At 41.0% G+C, this 27,666-nt stretch overlaps 1 protein-coding gene across 3 annotated transcripts; it reads left to right on the top strand.

Moving 5' to 3' along the window:
- Positions 1 to 873: 873 nt before the first annotated feature.
- SIAH1 (siah E3 ubiquitin protein ligase 1) lies at positions 874 to 27,666 on the top strand. Of its 3 annotated transcripts, none has more exons than XM_070770522.1 (2): positions 874 to 1,031; positions 25,724 to 27,129. In XM_070770522.1, the coding sequence occupies exon 2, from the start codon at positions 25,726 to 25,728 to the stop codon at positions 26,572 to 26,574; it is 849 nt and encodes a 282-aa protein (XP_070626623.1). In that variant the 5' UTR covers positions 874 to 1,031; positions 25,724 to 25,725; the 3' UTR covers positions 26,575 to 27,129. The 3 variants fall into 3 exon arrangements, with proteins under 3 accessions (XP_070626623.1, XP_019835248.1, XP_019835250.1); XM_019979689.2 differs by lacking the exon at positions 874 to 1,031 and adding an exon at positions 17,471 to 23,226 and having other exon boundaries at positions 25,724 to 27,666; XM_019979691.2 differs by lacking the exon at positions 874 to 1,031 and adding an exon at positions 23,242 to 23,483.

Here is a 27,666-nt window from a genome sequence, read left to right as displayed (position 1 = left end):
CGAGACTATTCCCTGGTGCTTTCTAAAGTCTCATATAAAAAGTACTTTTTGTTTTCACACAATACTATTTTTATGGAGGCTCTTACATGGAAATCCAGTTTAAGGTCTGACACTAGCCTTTGCTTTGGTATATACTTTAAGTACCCTGAATGACTTTCATTTCTTAGGAAAAGAAAACCCAGAGTCTCATTCAGCTTCCAGAAGAGGACACGGGGAAGGGCGTGCCACTACCCACTTTTCAGCTAAAATAAGCTTTTGAAACTCGTTCCGCTTTTGCTGAAGGGGCTTGGACCTCTTCCCCTTTAGGGGTGGGGGCCCAGGTCGGTGGCTAAGGCAGCCAGCCCGTTTCTTTTTCCTTTGGGAAAGAGTGGAGTTGCGAAGAGCCGGAGGAGGCGCTGTGTGAAAACAGCAAACAAAACAGGAATGGGTAGACAGCGGGGTCGCCGCGCGGGACGACCCCTTGGGCCGCGGAACAAAGCCCCGCGGGGGGCGCGCAAACCGGGTACCAGACGGGGCAGGGAAGCCCTGCTCCTCCCCAGGAGGGGACGGTTGCGGGGCATGAGCGCGATGTTCAAGTATTTGTTGGTCGCGAGGTCTTCAGTCACAGCAACTGTGCCCGCAGAGCCCGGGCGCCAACCGCCACCCTCGATACCCAGCACCTCGACCCGCGAAAGTCGCCGCCGGCTGCGCGAGCGCCTCTGCGCCTGCGCGCCCGTGGAAGCCCCGCCCCCTCCGGGCCACCGGCGCGCGGGGCCGCGCCTCCTCATGGCGGCCGCCGCAGTGTGTGGTATTTAGCGGGAGCGCGCGGCGGGCTCGAGGACGCGCGAAACGGCGGCGGCGGCGGCGGCCAGGGGGGAGCCGGGGCGGCCGTTGCGGGGCGCACTCTCGAGCGGCAGCGGCGGCCCAGAGTGTCCCGTCGGTGTTGGCACGAGGAGGCGGCGGTGGCGCTGCCCGCGGTGGCGGGGGTTGGCGGCGGCGACAGAGCGCGTTTGAGCCAGGACCGGGGTCCGAGGCGCGCTCTCCGCCCACAGGTAAGTGGGGCCCGGCCTGGAGGGAGGAGCCGGCCGCGAGGGGCTCCGCGGGAGGAGGACTTCCAGGCCCGGTCATGGCGGCGGGCGGGAAGGTCGGCCGGGCCGGGTCGCGCCGCCCGAGAGGGGGTGCGGGCAGCCCCCGGACTTGGCCGCCTTTGTCTCGGCCCGAGCCCGGCGGCCCGGCCGAGCGCCGCCCCCCGCCCCTCCCCTCCCCTGCCCGGCCCTGCCCGCGGAGGCGAGCCGGCTCGCCCCCGCCCCCGGCTCCCGGGGCCCGGCAGGCCCGCGCCGGGGGTCGGCCCCTCGCGGCCGGGCGAGGGCGGGGAAGGGCCTCCTCGCCGACCGGCCCGGCCCCCGCGCGCCTGGGAGGCGGGCCTGGCTGGGGGAGGCGCCCGGCCCTCCCTGCGCCCGGGTGCCGGCCTTTGTTGTGAAGGGTCCCGGGGTTTGCGGCCAACATGGCGGAGGTCAGCTGAGTGCGGGCAGTGGCCGGCCCTTCCCTCCGGCCCCTCCCCGCACCGGCCCGGGGGCAGGACGGGGCGACTCAGCCGTCCTTGGCCTCCCCTGCCTGCCCCCGACCCCGGGAGCGGTCGTCCCCGATTGCGCTGCGTTCTTTCCCGCTCCGGCCTGCGCTTTCATTGTGCGGTGGGAAGAATGCAGCCTCCTCCCTTGTTTATGTCGTTAGAGAGGAGATCGCGTGAACGATTTGCCAGGGAAGCTCCAGCTTTTTATTGTAAACCTTGGTTTTCCTGGGTTTCGTTTGTCGGGTAGTTTTGGGGCCTTTCTGGACGCTCCCAGATTTATTATTTAGGAATGTGGATAATCTGGGCCACAGCGTTGCGTAGGTTTTTCTTTTCCCGTTCCTGGAAAGATTGAGAATTTGCTCTGACATCCAGAGAAGTCCAGTTTGTGTGTTCGGAAAATCAGATGGTGTAGCCGATTTGTCAAAGTCGTAGAAGCCGTGAGCACGGATATAGGGCAGGGACCGGACTGCCCGTTTTTAGCTGTTGAACATTTACCATTTCTTGATAAGGGGCTGTCAAGGGTAAATTGTTAACTCTTGCAGCAGTTGAACGTTGAGAGCGCGGACTCTGAAGTCAGACTACATGCTTTGGTTCCAGTCCTGCCCCACCAGTTTGTGACCTTGGGCAAGATACTTAACCTCTCTTTCTTTAGTTGCAAAATAGGGGTAATAACAGTACCTACCTCGTAGGATTGTTGGGAGAATTGATGAGATAGTAGGTGAGGGGCTTAAGGTTTAGAGCAGTGGCAGGCCCATGGTAAGTGCTCAGTAAATGTTTGCTGCCAAGGCTGTTGTTTAATAACTAAATTTATGAGATTATTTTGGCATGTTGGATATGTTGGAACTGCAAAGGTTTTCTTTTAGTGCATTTTGTTAGTTCGTAAAAATGAAAACAAGAGGTTTAGATGATAAATGTCCAGGCATTTGAAGATGATGGCGTTGGAAAATTTCTGTAGTAAGACATCTGGGTAAGTCTTGTGTGATCTAGAACTTAATCAAATTCATGGGTCAGTTTGCTTTTGAGGTCTTAACTTAGAAAAGTGAAACAGTGAGTTTCTGAGTGTTAGGTGTCTATGGTGTCACCGTCTCGTTTGGACATTACTGAAGAGCAGAGTGTAGTGTGGTGATAAATGTAATAGTCTGGTAATTTTGTTTGGGAGATACTGGCTTAAATTGTGGAGGAGAGGATTTTGGTTAGCTGTTAGAAGTTCATGACAAGTAGATTTTGACCTCAAATGGAGTGTACAACTTGTGTAGTTTTTTTGTTCTGGGAATTAAAATATACAACAGACATTTGTGATCTGGAATAATTAGTTGCAATCCTAAAGTTGGCTTTGCCAAAATATTTTCTTTAACTCTTTCATAGAATTGCTTTGCATGACCCCTCTTGACACTTTGCAGCGTAATTGAACATTTAATAATATTTTAAGCTGAAGTACAATTTAAATGATAGATGAGGAACTTTTCAGGATAAATGTTACACAAGCTACAAATTCAGAAATTTAATTCAATTTAGTGTAATGTATTCTCTCTAAGCTTTGGGAAATTTTTACAAAATTGTTGTAGAGCAATATCTATAATTAAAAAGAACGTTAGGCTACGATTAATTGAAGTTACAAAGGAAACATCTAGCTATGGCAACAGTGACGTAATATGGAGAATAGGATTTTATTTTCAGCTTATACAGTGTTTAGAAAACAGGTCTTACATAAGGAGGGTAAACAAAGTTCAGTAAATTTGCAGAGCAACAACTTTGTATTTTGAAGGAATCAATTTACTTGGTTTCTAGAGATTGAAGTTTTTCTTGGCTTAGATCTGTTTTACAGACTTCAGTTATAATTATGAAATGTCCATATACGTCTTATAAAATGTTTTAAGTTTGGTTATTTTTGCTCTAGACCTCACTACAAACAAAATCAGTATATGAAAACCTCAGACTTCCTACCCACCCCTAAAGAAAAACCTAGGTATAAACTTTTCCTCCCTAAAAAAATCCTTAACGGTTTCTTTAAGAAAGATTTTTCTAATGCATTTTGAGTCATTTGGTTTTCCATGGCTAGAGTTTCTATTGCAAAAGGGCAGGGATTGTGGTCTTTTATTCCTATATCCTCAGTGGCTGACACTCAGTACAGACTTGTTTCCTGACCTACTACTTCTATTAATATATTCTTATGACACTCAGATTTCTTTGCTTGTGAAACCTAGACCCATGTATTTTCTTGCTCATAGGTCTTTTTTTTTTTTTTTTTAATGACTTCTTTTTAGAACAGTTTTAGGTTCACAGCAGAACTGAACAGAAAGTTCAGAGATTTCCCATATACTCTGCCCTACTCATGCATAACTTCCTCCATTATCAACATCTTCCACTACAGTGATACATTTGTTACAATTGATGTACCTACACCTTATCACTCAAAGGTTATGGTTTACATTATGGTTCACTCTTGGTGTTATGTATTACAAGTTTTGACAAATGATATGTATCCACCGTTAATAGTATCACACAGAAATAGTTTCATTGCTCTAAAAATCCTATGTGGTCTACCTGTTCATCCTCCCTCTTCCTTAACCTCTGGCAAGCACTGATCTTTTTACTGTGTCCATAGTTTTGTCCTTTACAGAGTGTTACGTAACTGGAATCATACAGTATGTGCCTCTTTCACATTGGCTGCTAGTCATGTGCATTTAAGTTTCCTTCATGTCTTTTTGCAGCTTGATAGCTTGGTTCTTTTTTAGTGCTGAGTATTACTGTATTGAGTGTACCAGTTTATCTACTCACCTACCAGAAGACATCTTAGTTGCTGCCATGTCTTAGGAATTATGAATAAAACTGCTGTCGACATCTCTGTGCAGGTTTTTGTATGGACATAAGTTTTCAACTCCTTTGGGTAGATAAATACCAGGGAGCATGATTTGCTGGATATGGTAAGAATGTTTAGTTTCTTTCTTTGTCTGTGCTGGGTCTTAGTTGCACCACGTGGGATCTGTTTAGTCACAGCATGTGAACTCTTAGTTGCAGCCTGTGGGATCTAATTCTCTGACCAGGGATCGAACTCAGGCCCCCTGCATTGGGAGCTCGGGGGTTTTAGCCACTGGAACACTAGGGAAGTCCCCGTTTAGTTTTGTAGTAAACTGCCAGACTGCCTTTCAAGTGGCTGTACCATTTTGCATTCCCACCAGCAATGAATGAGAGTTTGTTGCACCAAGTGCCCGCTAGCATTTGGTGTTTTCAGTGTCCTGGATTTTGCCATTCTAAAAGGTGTGTGGTAGTATCTTATTTTTGTTTTCAACTTGCATCTCCCTGATGACAAGTGATGTGGATCACCTTTTCATACGCTCCTTTACCATCTGTATATCTGATGAGGTGTCTGTTAAGGTCTTTTACCCATTTTTTTAATTGACATGTTCATTTTCTTGTTGAGTTTTAAGAGTTGGGCTTTATTTTGGTTAACAGTCCTTTATCAGATACGTCTTTTGCAAATGTTTTCTCCCATCGGTGGTTTATCTTCTCATTCCTTAACCGTGTCTTTCCCTGAAATTTTCCACTTTCACATACCAAGGTGCTTCCGATTTATGTATCCTGAACTAAAACCTTTGTTTCCAACCGTCCAAGGCTCTCATCTTCTGTATCAGTTAGTCATAGAGCCCTGATTTTTCTGCTCTCTGGTTATTGCCAGAGATCTGGCATTGCTTCTCTCCCTCGTTTTCACATGGGCATTCAGTCCTCTTCTACTTTCTAAGTATCTATTTGCTTTTGGTCTCTGCCTCCTCCCTTCAGCTTTCCTGCTGTCATTTGAGGGAGCTTTCTAACATAGGTGACATAAAGCCTTCAGTTTAAAGTCCCAAGTTCCTTGACACTATATAGATAGTAAGTCGACAGTCCCTCCTGAAGCTGGCTTTTGTTACTTTCCTGCCATTTTCAACTACGTACTTGCAAGGGCCTTTGCATACCACATATTCTCTTCCAGCTAAGGTCTGTAATCTCAGCTTGGACATCACTTAACTGATGTGCTCTTCCTGGATGCCCCACCTTGAATTGGGTGTCATCTCTCTGTGTTCCCATAGCACTTTCTGCCGGACCCTACTACAAGATACATTGCACGGAACTGTAATTTTTCTCTTCTGCTTTGCCTTCACAGATATAAACTGCAGTCTCTATGAGGACTTTGCCTTGATCACCCCTGTCTAGAGTTTATTACTGTTGCTGGCATGTAGTTGGTGCTCAGTAGATATTTATTGAATGGCTAATACCTTCACACTGTTTTATTATGCTCTTCTAGCCTTATCCTCCAACATTTCTTCTTTGCCATACCTGATTAAACTGGATTCTTTTTTGATTCTTGAACATTCTCCATACTTAATTAAATGTCTCTGTGCCTTTTCTCATGATTGTACCTGAAGTCCTCAGATAATCTGTCTGTGCTCCTTTGGGCAGATAACTTACCTCTCTAAGGCTTAGTTTCCATTAGCATGTGAGCATCTACTAAGCATATTGCTGCCCCTTGATCCAGTATCCTGGCAGCTAGAGGCAGTGTAGCCAAGTGGTTAAGAGCCAGAGCTGGATGTGTGTCTAGCATCTGTTACTAATTGTTTGTGACCTTAAGCTCTGCAAGAGCAGGGACAATGCCTACTGTTGCATTTAAAAGCACATTACTTAACAGAGAAAGTGCTTACATAATTAAAAAAATTAGTTGTTGAATAAGTTACTTAATTTCTCTATTACTACTTACATTCTGGTAAGGGAAGAAAGTAAAATTACAAACTGTGATATATACTATAAAGGAGAAAAGAGTAATGGTGAGAGGGAGTCTTGCTGTGAGAAATGGTGATATTTGCTGTTTAGTTGCTAGGTTGTGTCCAACTCTTGCGACCTCATGGATTGTAGTCCACCAAGATCCTCTGTCCGTGGGATTTCGCAGGCAAGAATAGTGCAGTGGGTTGCCATTTCCTTCTCCCAGGGATCTGGGAGATCTCCCCAGGATCTCCCAGGGATCAAATCTGTGTTTCCTGCATTGGCAGGCGGATTCTTTACCACTGAGCCACCTGGGAAGCCCTGCATTGCTATTTAAGCTATGTTAAAAGGATAAGGAGTTCTTTGAAGGAGAGAAGGGAGACTATGAGGTTGAAGGAGCAGCAGAAGTAAAGACCCTGAGGCAAAAATGAACATGGACTGTTCCAGGAACTGAGAAAAGAGAGTGTTGCTGGATCAAATGGATGAGGGGGAGAGAGAGGCAAGGATCAGATCCTGCAGAGTCAAAGTAAGGAATGTGAATATTAAGGGTACTGAGAAGCTATCAAAAGGTTTTAATTAAAAGAGTAACAATCTTCTTGTAAGATTGCTTTAGCTCTTTAGGGGGGCTTCGCCGGTGGCTCAGGTGGTAAAGAATCCGCCTGCCAATGCAGGAGCTGCAAGACACGTGGGTTAGGTCCCTGGGTTAGATCCCTGGGTCAGAAAGGTTCCTTGGAGATGGAAATGGCAACCCACTCCAGTATTCTTGCCTGGAAAATTCCAAGGATAGAGTAGCCTGGCAGGCTACAGTCCATGTGGTCGCAAAGAGTCAGACACGACTGAGCACAAATGCCTAGCTCTTTAGAGAATAGAAGGCCATTTCTTTGATCAGGCTTCCCTGGCGTCTCAGTAAAGAAATCTGCCTGCACTGCCGGAGACCCGGGTCCGATCCTTGGGTTGGGAAGATCCTCTGGAGAAGTAAGTGGCAACCCACTCCAGTATTCTTGCCTGGACAGGGGAGCTTGGTGGGCTGCAGTCCATGGGGTCGCAAAGAGTTGGACATGACTGCACAACTAACACATTTACTTAGATCAGGAAGCACAGTAGTTGATTATGACCTGGATTAAGGTGGTGATGGCTGTGAATATGAAGAGAAGTGGATGGATTCGAAATGTATTTTGGGGACAGAATTAACAGGGCTTACTGATGGATTAGATATGAGAGGTGAGGGAAGGAAAGAATTAGGTGGTTTCTGGCTTGAGCAACTGTGAATCATAGTGCTATTTACCAGGAATGAAAGAACTAGGAGGGGGTTCGCAGATAACAATAAAACTCAAAAAACAGAAGGACAGCAAATAAACTTGAAGTTCTGATATGTTGGATTTAAAGGTATCTGTGAGACATCCAGAATGACCAGTGAGGTAGAGGAACATCACAGAAGCCAGATGGGAGATAGTAGAGCATGCTCAGGTGTTAGGGAATGGTCCAGTAGAAAGAGTTGAGTGCGGGAGAGAGGGAAGATACAAGTGCGAAGTCCAAGGGGGTGAGAGGACACTGCCCAGAGGTCTGGGTCACTTCTTCCATTCTAAGAGGGAAGGAAGTGGCAGGTCAGCATTTGATGGCTTCTCTTGTATTTTCTAAAGGAGGTATGAGTGAAGCCATCAGTTGAGTGTTTAATTGGTTAGTGATCACTGTACTACAGCTGGTTGAAGGCATAGCAGAGAGTGAGAAACTGAGCGGAGGGCGGGAGAGAAGATTCTGTAATATGTCACCAGCTGGGACACCTGATGCTTACTGTTCTCAGGAAATTGTAGAATACCTGAAGTATTACTTCTTTGCCCCTACACTGTAAACTCTTTTGAAGACGTATAGGATAACTACGTATAGAAATGTGCTCAAGATTTTAAGGATACAACTTAACGCATTTCACACACTATTGTGACCAGCTCCCATGTATCCCATTACTTTTATTTTGATTTTTGTGGGGAGGGGGAGTAAGTCTTCTAGAACTCTAGGCTGAAAGATACAGGTAATACAGTTCATTAGGGTTCAGTTTATTCTCCAGGTTTGAACCACAGTGACCAAAATGATATTGGCAAAGATCTTTTATTAGGTTTAAGGTTGCCCAGTCGTGTTGAACTTACTTGTGGCTTTTGTTTTTGCTTATTTTGAATAGCAGGGGAGTTGGGAGCATGTGAAAATAGAAAAGAAATAGAGGAAAAATCTTTGGAGAATGAATCTATATTTATAAAGCTGGTACTAACCAGTGAGAAATATTTTCTTCGAAAATGAGAAGAATTTAATACCAGTCTTGAATTTTGTGGGAAGGATTGTACTTGTTATAGTTGTTATTGTCATAATTGACAGGCTTAGCCTAGTAATGGTTGATACAGCAAAATTGTGTTGTACACTAACTTTTGTACTTCAGTTCTTGATTCGACTAAATGAAATAATCTAATTGTTAAAAACTTGCTTTTTCCTGCCTTTGTGTTTTACCTTTTAGCTCTTTTGAGCTCAGCTAAAGTTGAGTTGTGGGTTTTTTTTGTTGTGTCAGGGTCCCTGATTTAGCTTTGTTGGGGACAGCTTTGGATATTTTGTTAATACAGATAGTTTCTGAGTTAATTTCTACAGACATTCTTTTGATTTTGCTTGGAGAGGTGATCAGATAAATTTTGTCTTTTAGAATTAACTTTTAAAGTGCTAAGTTTAAGTTTTTTTTAATATAAACTAAAATATATGTACATGTGTTTGAAATATGTAGGGTTTTAAAAATGTGAAGAGGCTGTTTTTTAAATAATTTTTCCCAATAAGTAAGTATTCATCTATTTGAGGCGTTTTAAGAAAAAAAGCAGTAGACAAAATCAACTCTTGATCTCTTAATGTTTAAATTTGTGTGTGAAATCACTAGCAGTTTGCTAGCAGTAACTTGTGGGGACACAAAATAGGCACTAAATTTAAATCCCCAAAGTAATATATATGTTTTATGGAGCATATGAGAAATATATACAGAAATGCAACCCCCACCTTCCTCATGATCATTCATAATGTGGTAATTGAAAAGTGTAACCATTGTGGACATTTTGGTGCAGTTTCTAGTCTGTGTGTGTTACACATTCTTTTAAGATACACATTTTAAAGTCAGTTTCTTTGATCTGACTTAATCATTGTAGATACTTTCCCTCTAAATGATTACTACTTGTCAGTAACTATACATGTTTGAGGGGCTTCCCTAAACTGCGTAATTCCAAATGATGAAATTTGTGTTTATACTCTGTAGTCTATATATTCTTCCATCTTAATATTTTGTGTATGTATTTGTAGTTCCTTGGTCCCAACTCTAGGCTTTGTGATTTCTGGTTCTGAACTTGACCTCCCTTCCCCCCTTTCTAATTCCTTAAGTCTTTAAACCACATTTGGCAATTTGTATGCCCTTCTCGCTTTCTGTCCCATTACATGGTGTGTATGTACATGCGTACATATATAAAAAGACAACTATCTCTTTTTTCTCTTCTAACATAAATGGGATTGTAATACATTCTGTGGGCTTTTTTTCCCTCTACCTGTTTAAACAATTTGATTCTTATATGTTAATAGGTATAAGTCTGTTTATTTAAAAGAAAAAAAAGGCAGCGTACTATTCTATTGTATGGATCATCATTTAGTCACTTTCTTCATCTAGAGCAGTTTTCAGTTTATTTGCTCTTACAAATAGAGTTGCTGTAAGCATCCATATATATACACCTTTGCCAATGTGTAAGTCATAAGATAGACTCTTGAAAGAAAAGCTAATGGATCAGAGTATACAAACTTTAAATTTTGAAACAAACTGCCAAATATTCTTAGAAACTTTCATAGTGGACATTTCCAACAGTGTAGGGAAAGGATGTTTCCGCAGATCTTAGCCAATCTTTGAAAACAAATTTATATTTGTAATGTCTTAAGTAATGCATGCAGTTTGTGACAATTCATATCAAGTTTTTGAACTTTTTCTTTTAGTCTAGCGTTTTACATGCAAAATAATTCAAAATGAAATATTCCTCTAGGCCTTTTTTTTTTTTTAAAGAAAAACTACCTGCCATATTCCTCTCTAGATGTCTTTTTCCAGAAGCAACTACTTTAACCTCTTTGAAGTGATTATATTTTATTTACGTTCATTGTCTCTAGATAACATGCTTATAATTGTTACTTCAGTATTTCAGTTTTAGGCTCTATTCCTGTTATGTGTTTAACTACCTTTCCTGCCCCTCATATGTACAGACCCTTAGCATTCCTATACTCTCCTAATTTAGTAACATCATAATTTTGTGTTTGCATTATTATGACTGTAAAAGTTACAATTTGAGCCATATAGTAAATGGTTACTTTTTCTTGGACTTATTTGTATAATTTTCCTTGTAGTTCATATTTGTCCTTTCTGCTCTGTTTTCTCTGTGTTTAATCGATTTTAACAAGTATTGCTCTATTACATCTAGCTTTGGATATTATTGCTCAGAAGTCCAAAGCTCTTCTGCTTTCTAATTTATTTATTCAGCTAACATATTTATTGAGCCTGCACTATGTGTCAGGCACTGTGGAAGTGTTTGGGACACATCATTGAACCAGACAAATTCCCATTTTCCAGGTGGTGGAGGAGGGATTACAACAACAACCATATCGCCAACAACCGTAACAGATAAGTAAATTGTATAGCCTGATAGATGGTACTACATTTTATGGACAACAATAGAGTAGAAATGGAGGAGAGCGAAGGAAGAGGAGGAGAGGCAAAGATTGATAACCATGAAGGAGCAAGGGTTAGGAAAAGGGGTCAGTGGGCAGAGTGTGGTCACTGTTTTATTTAAATAGAGGAGACTGGATAGCCCTCATTGAGAAAGAGGTATACAAGCAAAGATTAGAAGGAGGTGAGAGTCCTGTGGATATCTCGGAGAAAAGTATTTTAAGGCAGAGACCCAAAGGAGCAGCCTGCCCTTAGGGAACAAGGATACCAGTCAGCCAGTGAGGAAGGAAGAGGTGGGAAATGAAGTCAGACAGTAACGGGGACATATCATCATTGTGCTGGGTCTTGTAGACTGTTGTAGGATTTATCTTTTACCTGGATATGGGAGATTTTCATAGATTTTTTTTTTTTTTTTCCCTTATTGCTGTGCTCTGAATTGGTGGGTGGGGTGGGAGACAAGGATGGAAGCATAAAGACTGGTTAGAAGGGTATTGCAGTAATCCAGTTGAAAGATAATGATACGATAGTAGTAGAGGTGATGAGGAGTAGATGGATTCTGGATTCATTTCTCAGGGAGGTACAAAATTTCCTGGTGGTTTTACACATGTGATATGTAGAGAAGAATCAAGGATAACGTCAAGACTTTTGGAATGAGTATCTGGAAGGATGAAGTTTCCATGAAGTGAAAGGAACGCTACTGGTTGAGTATTCTGGGAGAAGATAAGGAGTTCAGTTTTGACCACCCTCCTGTAGAAATGTCTGGAGCTTCCCTGGTGGTTCAGATGGTAAAGAAGCCACCTGGAATGCAGGAGATCCAGGTTCAGTCCCTGGGTTGGAAAGATCCCCTGCAGGAGGGAACGGCAACCCATTCCAGTATTCTTGCCTGGAGAATCCTATGAACTGAGGAGTCTGGCAGACTACAGTCTGTGCGGTTGCGAAGAGTTGGACATGACTGAGTGGCTATGCACGCAAGCTGTGGGAATGTCTAGGAGACAGCTGGGTAGTTTAAGACAAATCTGAAGTTTTTTTTTGTTTTTTAATCTGGACAGAAAAATGTTGAGGTCCATGACAATATTAGTGAAATTTTAAAAACACAAGAGTGAATGAGATTACCAAAGTGAAGAAAAGTGGACCATGGACAACTTCCAATATCAAGAGTTTGGGGAGAAGAGCAGGAATCAATAAAGGAGACTGAGGAGCACCTGGTGAGGCAGGAAAACCAAGAGTGTGTAGAGTCAGTGACAGTTTACACAGCAGGAACCAGGGATCTGATGAACTCTGTCTGATGTTGGTGACAGTTCAAAACTTGCAAATTAAATACAAACAAAACTGCAAAACCAGTAAAATTCAAATTACTCTAATTTATGAAAGTATTGACTACTACGTGCAAAGTTGAAGTCTTGAAACAATATGACGTATGGAATTGACTTACGCTGTAGGTTCTTTTTGAGTTGAGCACACCAAAGTTATCCCATAAGTGTGGTCACCACGTGATGCGTTTTCTTACCAGTGTATTAGTGCTTCAGTGAAAACCATGATGTCATCTGGGCTTCACTTCATGCAAATGCATCACTTATGTATTAGGTCCCCCTCTATTTTTCTCTTTAACTTCCCGTAATTAGAGTACTGTTAGTACCAACTTGGAGCCAGTGTGACCATAACTGTAGACAGGAGCATTCAGTTACATTGCTAACAGATGGATTCAGATGATTGAGAATGTGCTAATGCTGTTTTTAAAATAACTAAACCCAAGAGAAATGTGGTACCTGCCCAGAAAATGGAATCTTAGTTTGATGAAATTTAGAGTCTAAGTTAATTCATGTGTTACATCCTTATTCAGAGTAACTAAAATGATTTGGCTACAGTTTGAGATGTGATGCTTCTGTGACCCCATGGACTGTAGCTCGCTGGGCTCCTCTGTCCATCCTTGTCTCCAGGAAAGAATACTGGAGTGGGTAGCCATTCCCTTTTCCAGGGGATCTTCCTGACCTAGGGATCAAACCCAGGTGTCCCACATTGCAGCTGGATTCTTAGCATCTGAGCCATCAGGAAAGCTTCTTTAACTATTTCAAAGGAGTGTAATTTAGTTTGAGTAAGGCTCCATGAATTTTTTAATATGGCATTTCCCCCTATATATTCCATTGTTCTATAAAGGTAGTAATACTGGATGCTTGGGGCTAGTGCACTGGGACGACCCAGAGGGATGGTATGGGGAGGGAGGAGGGAGGAGGGTTCAGGATGGGGAACACATGTATACCTGTGGTGGATTCATTTTGATATTTGGCAAAACTAATACAATTATGTAAAGTTTAAAAATAAAATTAAAAGAAAGAAAAAAGAACTGTTAATCATATAATGTATTAAGACTCTTCAGTGTGACTTTTTATCTCATTTAATTTCTTCATCTCTCAAGCTGTGTGTTCTTTTCTGTTGAGCTTAGTATCACCAACTCTTTGTAGGTTACTGCCAGTGTTGATCTGCTTTAAAATTTTTGTTCTCTGTGTATTTACCTACCATTACTTGTCAAGAAGAAAGGGAAGATGGATGGGTTGTATGTTAAAGTGTAAAACTGGGTACAAAATACAGGGAAGAATTTTGAAAACATAGTTTAACATCAAGATGGAGCAAAAGAACAAAGATCTACTGGAATGTGTGACAGTTTTACATCCTGAGAGAATATAAAGCCCAGTCAGATTAGTAAACAGTTGTATTCAAACTTACGTAACTAAATGATGCGAATGTGGCTGCTTTTATCTAGACACAGTGAGTCTTGGTGATACTGCAGAAGTGATTGTGGTGTAATTCTGACTGGTATAGTTCCAGTAATTTCAAGTGAGTTCCCCAAAATTCTCTTTAGTGATATGTGGTATGACTCTAAAAGGTTGAGCGCCTGTTTAATCTCTTCCTGCTTCTTTTATTCTTGCTGTGCAGCATGTGGAATCTTAGTTTGGTCTTAGTTTCCTGAACAGGGACTGGCCCGAGATCCTTGTAGTGGAAACTCAAGAGTCTTAACCGCTGGACTGCCAGAGAAGTACCCTGCTTCTCTTACTCTTATTTTTCTCCTCTTCTCTTCTTGATTCTTTGATTTGATTTAATGTCTAATGGCTTAATGACTGTTAGGTTATTCCACTTTAATACAAAAAATTCAAAAACAGCTACTTGATATGACTACAGATATAATGTAAAGAATTTAGGGAATTTTTTTTTTGGTCAGTTTTTATGAATATTGAAGTTTAGTTGGATGTGAAGTTGTAATATTCTGTGTAAGAGTGAGAAGATTATACATACTTTTCTTAGGGTTATTTGAAAGAAAATAAGATTCAGGGACAAAGCCAGACAGTCTGGCTCTGTTCTTATTACTACTCAATTTTTCTGATCTTCAGTTTCCTCATCTGCAAAATGGAGATACAGCCTTTATGAGTATAGACTGTATGAAGCTCCTGACATGATGCTTTACAGGTTGGTAGGTGGTCAGTTGGAAATTTCTATCATAGCAGACTTTGTTGTCGTTATCACATTTCAGACACTGTCCCAGGCTGAGGTTATGAAAATGAATACAATAGGTTGAAACAACAATTTTCAGTAAAATCTTGGGTAATCTGGGTCTTTTTAATTTGGTGATTTGTTGCATGTGTTGTTAGTAATATACCAAATGTTTCCATATACTTGATCTTAGTTAATGTCCAAAAATCTGTTTGTTTGTTTTTTAATATTTAAAAAAATTTACTTGGCTGTGCTGGGTCTTAGTTGCAACATGTGAGATCTTTGATCTTCAGGGCAGCATGTGGGTCTTCGGTTGCGACATGTGGCATCTAGTTTGACCCAAAGTCCATGGTTTACATTAATGGTTCACTCTTAGTGCTGTGGGCTTCCTGTATGACTCAATGGTAAAGAATCCACCTGGCAATGCAGGAAACTCGAGTTCAGGCCCTGGGTTGGGAAGATCTCCTGGAGGAGGAAATGGCAACCCACTCCAGTATTCTTGCCTCGGAAATCCCATGGACAGAGGAGCCTGGTGGTCTGTCTAGTTCATAGAGTCACAAAAGAGTTGGACACGACTTAGTGGCTAAAGAAACAACTTAGTGCTATATGAGTTTTGACGAATGTACCCACAACTATAGCATACAGGATCATTTCACTGCCCTCAAAATCCTTTGTGGTCCACCTGCTCATCCCCTCGCCCAGTCTCTGGCAAATACTGATTTTTGTTTTACTGCCTCCATACCTTTGCCTTTTCCAGCATGTCATATATAGTTGGAATCATGCAACGTGTAACCTTTTCAGATTGGCTCTTTTCACTTAGCAGTACATATTTAGGGTTCCTTCATATCTTTTTGTGGCGTGATAGCTCATTTTCTAAAATTTCTGAATTATATTCCATTGTATGAATGTACCACAGTTTATCCGTTCACTACAGAAAGACATCTTGGTTGCTGCCGCATCTTGGGAATTATGAATAAAGCTGCTATAAACATCTGTGTGCAGGTTTTTGTGTGGACATAAGTTTTCAACTACTTTGGGTAGATCTTGGAGATCGTAATTGCTGAATCTTATGGTATATGTATCGGAGAAGGCAATGGCACTCCACTCCAGTACTCTTGCCAGGAAAATCCCATGTGCAGAGGACCCTGGTGGGCTGATGTCTATGGGGTCACACAGAGTCGGACACGACTGAAGTGACTTAGCAGCAGCAGCAGCATGGTATATGTATAGTTTTGAATAAACTGCTAAACTGCCTTCCAAGTGGCTGTACAATTTTGCATTCCCACCAGCAATGAATCGTTGTTCCACGTGCCCATCAGCATTCGGTGTTATCAGTGTCCTGGATCTTGCCATTCTAAAAGGTGTGTGGTAGTATTTTATGTGTGCTTTAATCTGCATCTCCCGGATGACAAATGATGTGGAGCACCTTTTCATGCTCCTTGGCTATCTGTATAAATGATGAGGTGTCTGTTACAGTCTTTTGCCTACTTTTTTCCTTTTTCTTTTTTTAATTAATTCATTTTTGGCTGTGCTGGATTTTCCTTGCTTTTTGCAGGCTTTCTCTAGTTGGGTCGAGTGGTGGCTAGTCTTTGCATGGGCTTCTCACTGTGGTGGCTTCTTCTGTTGCGGAGCTTGGGCTGTAGGCCGGGGGGCTTCGGCAGCTGTGGCACGCCATTTAATTGGCATATTCATTTTCTTGTTGAGTTCTGTGCAATATTTTGGATGGCAGTCCTTTATCAGATATGTCTTCTGCAAACATTTTCTCCCAGTTTGTGGTTTGTCCTCTCATTCTCTTGACATTTTTACTTTTTAAGTCTAGGTGATGAATCTTTCCGGGTTCACGCCTTTGATTTTTCTGAAAAGTCATTGCCAAACCCAAGGTCTTCCAGATTTCTCCTGTGTTATCTTCTAGGATTTTTATAGTTTTATGTTTTACTAGGCCTGTGATTCGAGTTAATTTGTGAAAGGTGTAAGATTTGTGTCTAGATTTCTTCTTTTGTTTTGCCTGTGGATACCCAGCTGTTCCAACACCATTAGTTGAAGTCTTTTGTTTTCTTCCTTGTGTTGTTGCCTTTTGCTCCTTTGTCAAAGATAAGCATGGTGTTGTTGTAAAATATTGTTATTTAAAGTAAATTGTAAGTCTCAATTGTGAATTGAGATTCACAATTGTGAATCTCTTTAAGGTTCTATCAAGCAACAGGTGTATTTTACCGAGGAGTCATCAGGGATGAGTGAGCTCTGGTTATATACGTGCTAATCCTTCATACTGTTGTACTTGAGTTATTTATTCATTCAGGAATATTTGAGTACCTGGTCTGGATGGGCACTGTCCTAGGTGCTGGAGCTAGAAGAGAGAACACAATAAACAAAGTCTGCTTTGATGAAGCTTATATTCTGCAGAGCTTCTGAACGAGAAGTTAATGGTCAGGGAAGCTGGGAGTTCTCAAGACCCTTCGAGGGTCAAAGTTGTTTTTCATAATAATGAGACATGAAAGTAAATTGAGGTTCCCAGAGGCTTCATGACATATGGTATCTTCACAGATTAATTGCATAAAGTGAAAGTGAAAGTTGCTCAGTGGTGTCTGAGTCTTTGTGACCCCATGGACTGTAAGTCCATGGAATTCTTCAGGCCAGAATACTAGAGTGGATAGCTTTTCCCTTCTCCAGGGATCTTCCCAACCCAGGGATTGAACCCAGGTCTCCTGCATTGCAGGTGGATTCTTTACCAGCTGAGCCACAAGGGAAGCCCAAGAATACTGGAGTGGGTAGCCTATCCCTTCTCCAGAGGATCTTCCTACACAAGAATCAAACCAGGGTCTCCTGCATTGCAACTGAGCAGATATTAAATATCCAACTTTGGTTTTTCTTACTGTATCATATTAAAAAGATTTGCAAAAAACATAAAACATAGATGCTCTTCTCCCTATTATGGAAGATATTTTTCATAAACATTTAACATGTAGATTTTTACAGGTTATATAAAAAATGTGATGTTAATTTTAACATATTTAAAGTTCTTCACTTGAATTTCTAATATTGTAAAAATTAATACATATAAACCACATTGACAAAATGCTCTTTTGGGATCCTCAATTTTTTAAAACTTTAAAACAGTAAAGACAAATTTTGTCTTACATGGCCAGATAGGCTTAAAGGGCTTTAGGAGTCATGAAAGTGAAAAGTGTTAGTCACTCAATCATGTCTCTTAGTGACCCCAAGGACTCTTTGTGACCCCAAAGAGTAGCCCGTCAGGCTCCTCTGTCTATGGGATTTTTCCAGACAAGAATACTGGAGTGGGTTGCCATTTCCTTCTCCAAGGGATCTTCTTTACCCAGGGATTGAACCTGGGTCTCCCACATTGCAGGCAGACTCTTTACCGACTAAGCCACCAGGGAAGACCTTAGGAGTCAAACATAGGGTCTTTTCATCTCCACCCTTGGAAACAGTCCTAGATGTAAGTGAATGTGCTTAACTGTATTCCAGTAAAACTACTTACAAAAACAGGCAAGTGGCCTGCAGCTGTAGTTTGCCAATTACTGGTACAAAGGGTTCCTGAAACCAAAAATGTTTGAGAATTGCTGTTTTCAGCGAAAAGCTGGTATTGAGGAGGAGAGGGAAAAGGACAGAAGACAGACAATAAGTAGTAAGAAATTATTTAGCAAGTGAATTTCATATGGCAAGAGATAATATGAAGACAGTAAGAAGAGTGATCTGGTCTTTAGGAAAGGCCCCTCTAAGGTGCTGACTCTTACTCATCTTCCATCTTTTTTTATTTACTCTTTCCTGGCTACATTGGGGATCCCTCTTGTGTTGGGAGGGAAAGCAAAAGATAGTTGAATCTTACTAAACTTAAATTCAGAAAAGGTTAATTTTTCAAGTTGAATTAGAAAATGTCCAAAGAATATCTGCTTTACAGGATCTAGGAAATTATAACATTGCCCAGATTAGAACACTGACCTATTTTATATGACATTTAGCAAGTTCTTCTGTGTCATTTTTCTCTTCTGAAAATGAGAGAGTTGGTTAAGATCTTTTCCAAGTCTAAAATTTTTGTATAATGTCTGTTGGCCTAGGATGCCATTTACCACCCCTTCTAAGTCTTCCTTAGTCACATAGCTCTTCAACTCCCTTTTTTTTTTTTTTTTTTAAAACTAGCTCTGTGATCTGAAATTTATTTGAAATCCATCTTCTTTTCTATAACATGGGGGATAAATGCTTGACTTGGAAGCTCATTGAGGACAATAGCTGGTACATACAGATGCTTGTTAATGAATGTCCAGGGGAGCTGTTTTAGTGAGAATGGAAGAAAAGTCCCTTCTCTGTCTCCTTATTTATTTAGTCTGCTGTCCCTGGAACCATTTAGGTTATCGCAGTGAGAACAAAATCACTAACCAAGAGTGACGCTTCAGTGCGGGACATGAAAATTAAACATGGAAACTTTAATAGAGAGGTTAAGAAGTTCGAGAGCAGTGCAATCTGAATTTATGTGGCCATTCCAACTTCAGGGAAAGGAAAGGGAAGCAGCCTTTCGTTCCATCATACTCTGCTCCCTTGTTGGGAGGTTGAGGGTATCTAAATAATTAAATGTTTTAGCATATCAGGAGATCAGTAACCTTAGCAAAACCAAATTTATGAATAAGAACTTGAGTTCTCTTGGAATGCAGTACAAAGCAAGGATCAGAATGATGAGAAAAAATATGTAAAGACTTTTGAAGATAGATTCAGGAGAGTTAGTATCAGAATTATATGAAGAAAAGAACTGAGTAATGGTAAGAGTTAAAAAAGAACAATTAGAGGAAAGGTCCACAAAGGTGAAAGGTTTGTCTTGAGATTGAAAATACTTGCTGTTTGGCTTGTGCCCATGACATATATCTAGATGTTCTGATGAAAATTTCTTCCAAAGAGAGAGTCCTAGAAGCCACCTGTTAGGGTAGAAAAGTTACTTGCAGAGGAACAAGAATAAAAGTGAGGTTAGGTTTTTGATCTGTGTAGTTACTTATCAGAAGACAGCAGGATTTATGTAATTCTTAGGGGTAAATGGTATGACTAAAATTCTGAACTTGTGCAATTTATGCAAGAGCTTCAGATTGTTAAGATTGAGGTTTGACCTGCCTTGTTTTGGGAGATGTTTATGGTTTCATTTTTGAGGTTAATTTCATTTTGAGGTTAGATTCACTGTGAAATAAAAGTAATAAGGAAAATAGTGAAATAAAATTAGGATATAGAATTATGCTGTCCAGTGGGGCTTTCTGCAGTGACGAGGATATGGTGATAACTATTTTGCATTCCTATCAGCAGAGCTTAAGAGTTCCATCTCTTAGATATCTCACAGGATCTCATTTCTACTTTGCATTTCATCTCTTATCGCAGTTTGGTATTTAGCATAGTACCTAATGGGTTCTGGTTAAGTATTTTTGGTTTGTTTTGTTTGTTTGTTTTACTAAGTATAGAAGCCTCAAAATACAGTGATTTAGGGAGTAAAAAACAGATACTCGTTATACATTTAAGTTATAGTTTGCATTTTCCTCTCCATCTGCTGTCATCACCTTTGTTCAGACTTCTGCTTCTACGTCTTCTATCAGATCTTTTGTCCTGGACTTCCCCCACTTAAGATCGTTACTTTTATTGGATATATACATCTTATTTTGTGGCTACAACGTTTTTTGAATTATCTTCAGGAAAAGAGCTTTTAGGAAAATACTATGTACAATTTTTTAAAATTACCATTAGTAAGGTACAGTTCTGGAAACTAAAAATAGATTGCTTGATTTTTTTTTCCCCCCTTGGCATTATTGTGTTATAATGAAGTTTGATTTTTAACTTAGTGTTTTAAGCTGTTGAATTTTTAAGGAGACTTGCCATAGTTTTAATTTTGTGGTAGGCATCTTTGAGGGGGGCCATTATTTGCATGTCATGGTAACATTTGTAAACTGCAAGAAAAATGAAAGGCACGGCATTGTTGTATATTCATTAAAATGCACAGGCACAAGGTTATGATTAATCAGAGAAATTGTTCATTAGTTATTTATAATTTAGAATAGGAAAAAAGGTACCTATTGAGACTAAATTGAGACTAAAAGTTTGAATTTGTTTACTTAAGTGGTAAGTTTGTTAATGTGGCATAGCAATGGTTAAATGCTCTAAAGTTACTAAGGCTACTAAGGCAACATTAAAGGCTGATTCTAAAATGTTTTTATTTAAATTAAAGTCTATTTAAACTTTATACCAAATGGGGCCTGAGATGTAAGCTTTATTTTAGAACGGGTAAGTAATAGTGGACTCTTGATAAATTTTGGAATTTTGCTAACTTTGGATTCTGTGGGCTTGTCTTAGTGTAATGTAGTTTTTGTAAAAATTTATCTCATAAAACCAGTTTAAATAAATGTTCTACCTAGTCGAGAAATTCTACTGTATTGTGCTAAAAATTAGTTAAAATGGTAATTGCTCTTTGGTAGACATGTTTGATGGAGAAGGCAATAGCACCCCACTCCAGTACTCTTGCCTGGAGAATCCCAGGGACGGGGGAGCCTGGTGGGCTCCTGTCTATGGGGTCGCACAGAGTCGGATACGACTGAAGCGACTTAGCAGCAGCAGCAGCAGACATGTTTGATAACCTTACTAAAGCTAAAGGCATCTTTTAGAGTATACATCTGGAGCCCACAAGTTCTTGGTCTCTAACTAATTGATGACTTTAGGCCAGACAAGTTAACTTTTGGAATTCTGTAAGTGAGCACTTACATATTTTGGAATATGTACCACCTATGATATATATAACTTACCCATCTTCCTTAATCCAGACAAAAGCCATGCAAGGCTAGAAATACTGTCCCAGTTTTACAGCTGAGCAGGTGGTGAAGACTGAGTTTGAATTCAAGTGTAGATGATTCCAGCACACTTCCATTTTTACTGTCCTGACTCACTTATTCAGAGGTTTGTCTGCAGATTGATTTTTAGATGGTGGTGTAAGGATCTGGGTATGGGTTCTTTGTATATAGGTTCTTTTTGTATAGGTTCTTTGGAAGTTTGGGAAAACATTTTTTTGCTTGAGAAATGTCATCCCTTTTACTTGTTTTTACACATTTGGACTCTGTCCTAAATCTGTCTGAAGATTTTCTGCTCTAAAACATTTGAAGTCTTCTGCTCTAGAAACCTGAGACCTATCTATAATGACTGTGTATTAGAAAATTAAAACATAGATTATCATAATTTATATTTTTCAGTGAACAGACTATTTTCAGTTATATTTCTATTCCTAATGATGTTTTCTGTAGTCTAATACCAAAATGACATTGAGGTGATTGAACACACTATTAATAGGGTGGGGAAGTGATTAAGAGTTAAAATTTTATGCTGAAAATGGCCAGATTACAGCACAGGGTTCACACCCCATTCCACGTCTTGGTGCCTTTAAAGGCTGCACTAAGCATGATGTAATGACAGGTTAAACCTCTGAATGCCTGAGCTGACGCAATGCAGATTGGAGGCCCTGGACTTTATTGGGGCAAGGGTAATGCTTATTTAAAAACAAAACAAGCTACTCTGTTTAATAAGGCTGTTTAAGATGGTTTTCCTAGAGTGGGAAGAGAATAAAATCTAAATTTGGAGGTTAAAGCAGGGGTTTAATATGGTTATGTGTGCTTACTACTCTCACTAAATCTTCTCGAAGGGAAAAGGAGTTTAAGGTGCTGACGGCGGTAAAAATGGAGAAGTGAGTTACAGTTGAGATAAGGTAGTTAACGCCAGTTAAATAGTTATTGAACGAAGTAGGGAGAATGCTTTTACTTTATAAAAATCTAGCGTCCGCAGGGTTAACTGGCAGAGTATAGTGCAGAGATGCTTGTCTGGTCGCGTATTTCCCATATATTCTGTGTAGACTTTTGGGTTGAAACCATGCAAAATTGCCGATATCCTACTGTTTGGGCCTACAGAAATGGAGTGTTTCAGCTTCTAGTAAGCTGATGGCGTGTGCAGTATCGCCGGGGAGTGAGGATCGCGGGGTTTTACGCCGGGTTTTACTCGGCTGGGTGCCTGGGTGGGAGTTGCGCCCTCCTTGCCCAGGAGCCGCTTGGGAGCTGCCCCAGACAGAGTGGGGCGGAGCCTTAAGCCCCGCCCCCATACGCCGCCGCCCCGCCTCTCGCCAGCAGCGGCAGCCGCCGCCCTGTGCAGAGAGAGCCTGCGGCCCCCTGGCACTGCGTTGGCGCAGGCTTTCCAGCTGCGGGCCGGATCCTGCAGTAGTAGCTCGAGCTGGCACCGAGAGCGCACGTAGTCGACCAGTCGCCTCTACGCACCCTTCAGCCCTGTTCTTCACCGAGCTGGCAGGAGCCTAGCCGATGAATTTGGGGAAGACAGACTTCCGAGACAGACGAAGGTTTAGGGCCCAGCAGAGGACAGCTCAGCAATGGCTCCCATTTTTGGAGACGCAGGCGAATTTGAGCTCCTGGGGAGGTGTGGTCGACTCCTCTTGGAACAGGAGGGGGCATCAGTTCTCTTCTTCAGTAGCCAGTGCTTCTGAGGAGTGAATGGAGTGTATGGAGTAGGGCATGTGCATTCTTTTGAAAACTAGACCCGGGACATGTTTAGGAACAGAAGGTATCCAGGAGAGCCCTCTGTTGCAAATTGTCTTTGCTTCTGGGGGAAAGGCTATGAGCTCTTTGACTTATGACCGGAAAGTCTCCCTTACCTTTTCTGTACTCCTGGAGAGGCGTCTTGCTCACTTGTTTACCAGCATCTGGGACAAGGAAGAGAAAAGGTATTGCTATTAAGAGACTGTGTTGCTTAAACTGTGAAACGGGAAAGTTGTTTTGAGCCTCTGAGACGGACCAGGGAATTGCTGCAACAAAATTGACCTGGCAGTGATGTTCTTTTGATCAGCCGTGCTTTTCTCCGTTTAAACCAAACTTCAGGTTATGTCATGACTGCTGCAGAGCTGTCCAGACACTTCAGTCCTTGGTTCCTACTTCACGGCTGCTGTGATGTGTTTGGATTATTTTTCTGTGTGAAGATGGAGTGAGTTCCACCTTCCAAGCTTTGGGAAGTTTTAGCAGCTACTGTCCTGTAATACTTAAATTCACCAGAAATAGAAGCCATATTTTACTTGTTTTCACACTTTGAATAGGAATTTTAAGTTGTGCTTTGTACGTTTGGAAAAATAATAATGTATATTGTAATGTGAGTCTGGGCTATTGATAAATGTATAACTTTTGCTAGGTCAAAAAATTAAAACAGTAATATTTTTCTTGCTTAGTAGTTATATTATGTTGAATACAAACTGAGTTTAGTGACCAGCTGGTTTTGGTTTAGTGATTTGAAAGACATTGGCTTAGATTTTGTGCCCAGGGAATCACTTCCCAGTTATTATGTCGCTCTCTTAAATGAGCTGCATAAAATGGACCATGAAATAAGCATACATACGGAACACTTTGGCAATGCTAAGCCATTGTTTTACTAGTGACCTAAAATAAAATGCATGGATCATCATATGCAGAAAAAATCTCAGGGGTAAACTGAATTTCATGAGAGTTCCTTTATAGTGTTTTTGTTGGGCTGAACACTTTGGTTGTTTATACAGGGCTTCAGTGATGAGAATTGATTCCTGTTGTCTTAAATCCATGTGATGAGCCATGTTATGATAGAATTCTTGTGATACTTTTGTTTCCCCTTGACTCTAGAATATTTCTTTAGTGACAGTGGAATTGATCTGTTTTGGGGTTTCCTGGGGGAGAGGTTTCACTCTCAATCCCCATTTAAGGTTCCTGTCCTTGAGTAATCTATGAGTATGTGCTTGTGCTCAGTCGATCAGTACATGGGGTCTGACTCTTTGTGACTCCGTGGACTGTAGCCCACCAGGCTCCTTGGTAGATGGGAATTTCCCAGGTAAGAATACTGGAGTGAGTTACCATTTCCTCCTCCAGGGGATCTTTCCGACAGGGATCAAACCTGTGTCTTCTGCCTTGGCCGGTGGATTCTTTACCACTGAGCTGCCTGGGACGCCCTATCTATGAGTAATAGAACCCAGATTGCATTTATGTGGTCTCACTGATAACCAGCATTATTTTTTTCAACGTTAAATTCTTTCCAACAGAATAACAATTATAAATTAAGGAAACATTAATTTTTAGGAGTTGTCAAATTTTGATTCTGTAGAAATATGGCTTGTGGTTATTGAGTATATACTCTTAGGACATTAATGGACTGATTTTTTTGTCATCCCCAAGAAAGCAGCCCACTATATCCTGGGAAAAGGTGCTTGTTTTATCTTTAATTCAGCTTGACAGGTTAGTTAACATTGTTGATCATTTCTTCCAGATGGCATTTATTTCTTAAATAATGTTTAGTACTGTGCTGATGAATGCTTGAGCAACACTGGTGAACTCTATAATACAATATAAGGAATTCTTTACCTGTTGACTCTGTCCTTCACCCCTAACGTTGTGTGAGTCTCTCTGATACTGTTTATCTTTATTCTTTATCTTTTCCTGACTCTCCTTCCTCTTTGCAAATTATACCTGATTTATATTGTAGAATGGAAGTAGAACAGAATGATTTACTTCTGAATACCAGACTCACAATCTTTTAGAAGGTGGCCCTCTATTTCTCCTATATACTTCCTCACTTTTGAAGGGGGTCACAGATCAGTAGGAAACAAGATTAAGATCTAGGTGGTGTTAACATTCCATGGAGATGGATGATAGGATGGCAGGAGACTTCCTTTCCCCAAATAGATCTCTTGAGCAGATAATATTCACCATCAGAAAGAGTAATCAAAAGTCAGTACCCTGGTGATCCTTTGGATCGTGTATAACTCACTGAAGCTGTCAACAGCTGACTTAAGAATGGGGAAGAAATAGAATGAGGAGGGCAGTTGAACACAGAGAGGCAGGGGAAATTCCAGTCAAAACTGATTTCATTGAACTTAAACTATTTATACAGTGTTCCTTAGTTGTTTAGGATCCAAGTTTCTATTTTAGCATTCATTGCATGTAGTCCATTCAAGGATGATTTTTTAACATTTTTTAGAAAAAGGGAATGTGCTCTGGACCATTGTGGAAACAGAATGTACAGTGCACATATTTCATGTAATCTATGTTGTTTTAAACCCTGTTTGTTTTCCTTTATTTTGCTTACAGCAAATGTTGCACTAAACTTAAGTATTTTTGGCAAGTAAATGTTATTTATATAAAACATGTTAGAGTTGTAATTATTTTTCTCCTCCTCCTTATTCTTTATATTTGTGTTTTTTATTACAGAAATGAGCCGTCAGACTGCAACAGCATTACCTACTGGAACCTCAAAGTGTGCACCGTCCCAGAGGGTGCCTGCCCTGACGGGCACAACCGCCTCCAACAATGACTTGGCGAGTCTCTTTGAGTGTCCGGTCTGCTTCGACTATGTGTTACCACCCATTCTTCAGTGCCAGAGTGGCCATCTTGTTTGTAGCAACTGTCGCCCAAAGCTCACATGTTGTCCAACTTGCCGGGGCCCGCTGGGATCCATTCGCAACTTGGCTATGGAGAAAGTGGCCAATTCAGTACTTTTCCCTTGTAAATATGCCTCTTCTGGATGTGAGATAACTCTGCCACACACAGAAAAAGCAGACCACGAAGAGCTCTGTGAGTTTAGGCCTTATTCTTGTCCGTGCCCTGGTGCTTCCTGTAAATGGCAAGGCTCTCTGGATGCTGTCATGCCACATCTGATGCATCAGCATAAGTCCATCACAACCCTGCAGGGAGAGGACATAGTTTTTCTTGCTACAGACATTAATCTTCCTGGTGCTGTTGACTGGGTGATGATGCAGTCTTGTTTTGGCTTTCATTTCATGTTGGTCTTGGAGAAACAGGAAAAATATGATGGTCACCAGCAATTCTTCGCAATTGTACAGCTGATAGGAACACGCAAGCAAGCTGAAAATTTTGCTTATCGACTTGAGCTAAATGGTCATAGGCGGCGATTGACTTGGGAAGCCACTCCTCGCTCTATTCATGAGGGAATTGCAACAGCCATTATGAATAGTGACTGCCTAGTCTTTGACACCAGCATTGCACAGCTCTTTGCAGAAAATGGCAATTTAGGCATCAATGTAACTATTTCCATGTGTTGAAATGGCAATCAGACATTTTCTGGCCAGTGTTTAAAACCATTGCATTCAATTTCACAGAGAATAAGGCACCTGTCTGCCTACCAACCAAAAACTTGTGGTAGGTGGAAGCTAGACACATGAAGGTAAATAAAAGGAAAGGCTGTTAAATACAGGAAACAGTTGCATGTAATAACACTAATATATTTAAAAATAAGTCAACAGTAAACCACTGAAAAATAAATATATATATATATATACACCCAAGATGGGCATCTTTTGTATTAAGAAAGGAAACATTGTAAAATAATTCTGAATTTGTGTTTGTTGTAGATTGAGTGTACCGTTGAAAAATACTGGGTTCTGGTTTTTTGTGTGCCTGTGCGTGTGTGCGCGCGCGTGTGAGTGTGTTTGGGTTCTCCTTTAACCGACAAGCCATGTTGAGTGGCCTTGGGCCACCGCTTCCCTCTGTGAGTCAATGCATCGTGCTGCTGTGTGTGTATAGTTTTTCTGTGTGCATTTGCTAAGTTTTATTAATTCTAGTTTTTCATTAAATAAACTTGACTTTCTTTTCTGTAATTCAGGTTTTTCCTCACTTTTTTTTGTACCTTTTAAAGTTAGTGTCTTTTTGATATGCATAATTGTTGATGGTAAAATTTATACATGTGTTCGATACATATTTTCTTTTCCCCCATTAATCAGTTCATTAGAAATATTCTAAATTCAACTGTTTGTGAAGATATGAGTTTCAGAAAGGAAAGATAACATCAGAAGAATTATCAGAAGCTAGTTAAAGCAGCTATAAAATGGTCTCCCTCTCTTCTCCAGTTGACTCATACCTTCAAACTTATTCTTTGTAGGTTAGGGAGTACTGATTTTTTTTTTTTTTAACTACTGGGGAAAAAAAATCAGGCTCCCCCTTCCCCCCACATATCTTGGACAAATCACATATGTTTAAAATTTCTTCTTGTATTTATTGGTTTTGCAAAAGAAGGCATCGTCTCACACAGTATTTGTAATTAAAAGCAAATCATTTGTTAAAAAACAGGCAGTTTGCAAAAAAATGTTTTTGGTCTTTTATAATTCTCATTAAAAGAATATCTGGCAAATTAAAAA

Source organism: Bos indicus, chromosome 18 (assembly GCF_029378745.1).
Source record: "Bos indicus isolate NIAB-ARS_2022 breed Sahiwal x Tharparkar chromosome 18, NIAB-ARS_B.indTharparkar_mat_pri_1.0, whole genome shotgun sequence".
Lineage (NCBI taxonomy): Eukaryota > Metazoa > Chordata > Mammalia > Artiodactyla > Bovidae > Bos > Bos indicus.
Note: the sequence above shows the minus strand (reverse complement) of the source record. Positions and strands in the feature narration are given on the sequence as shown.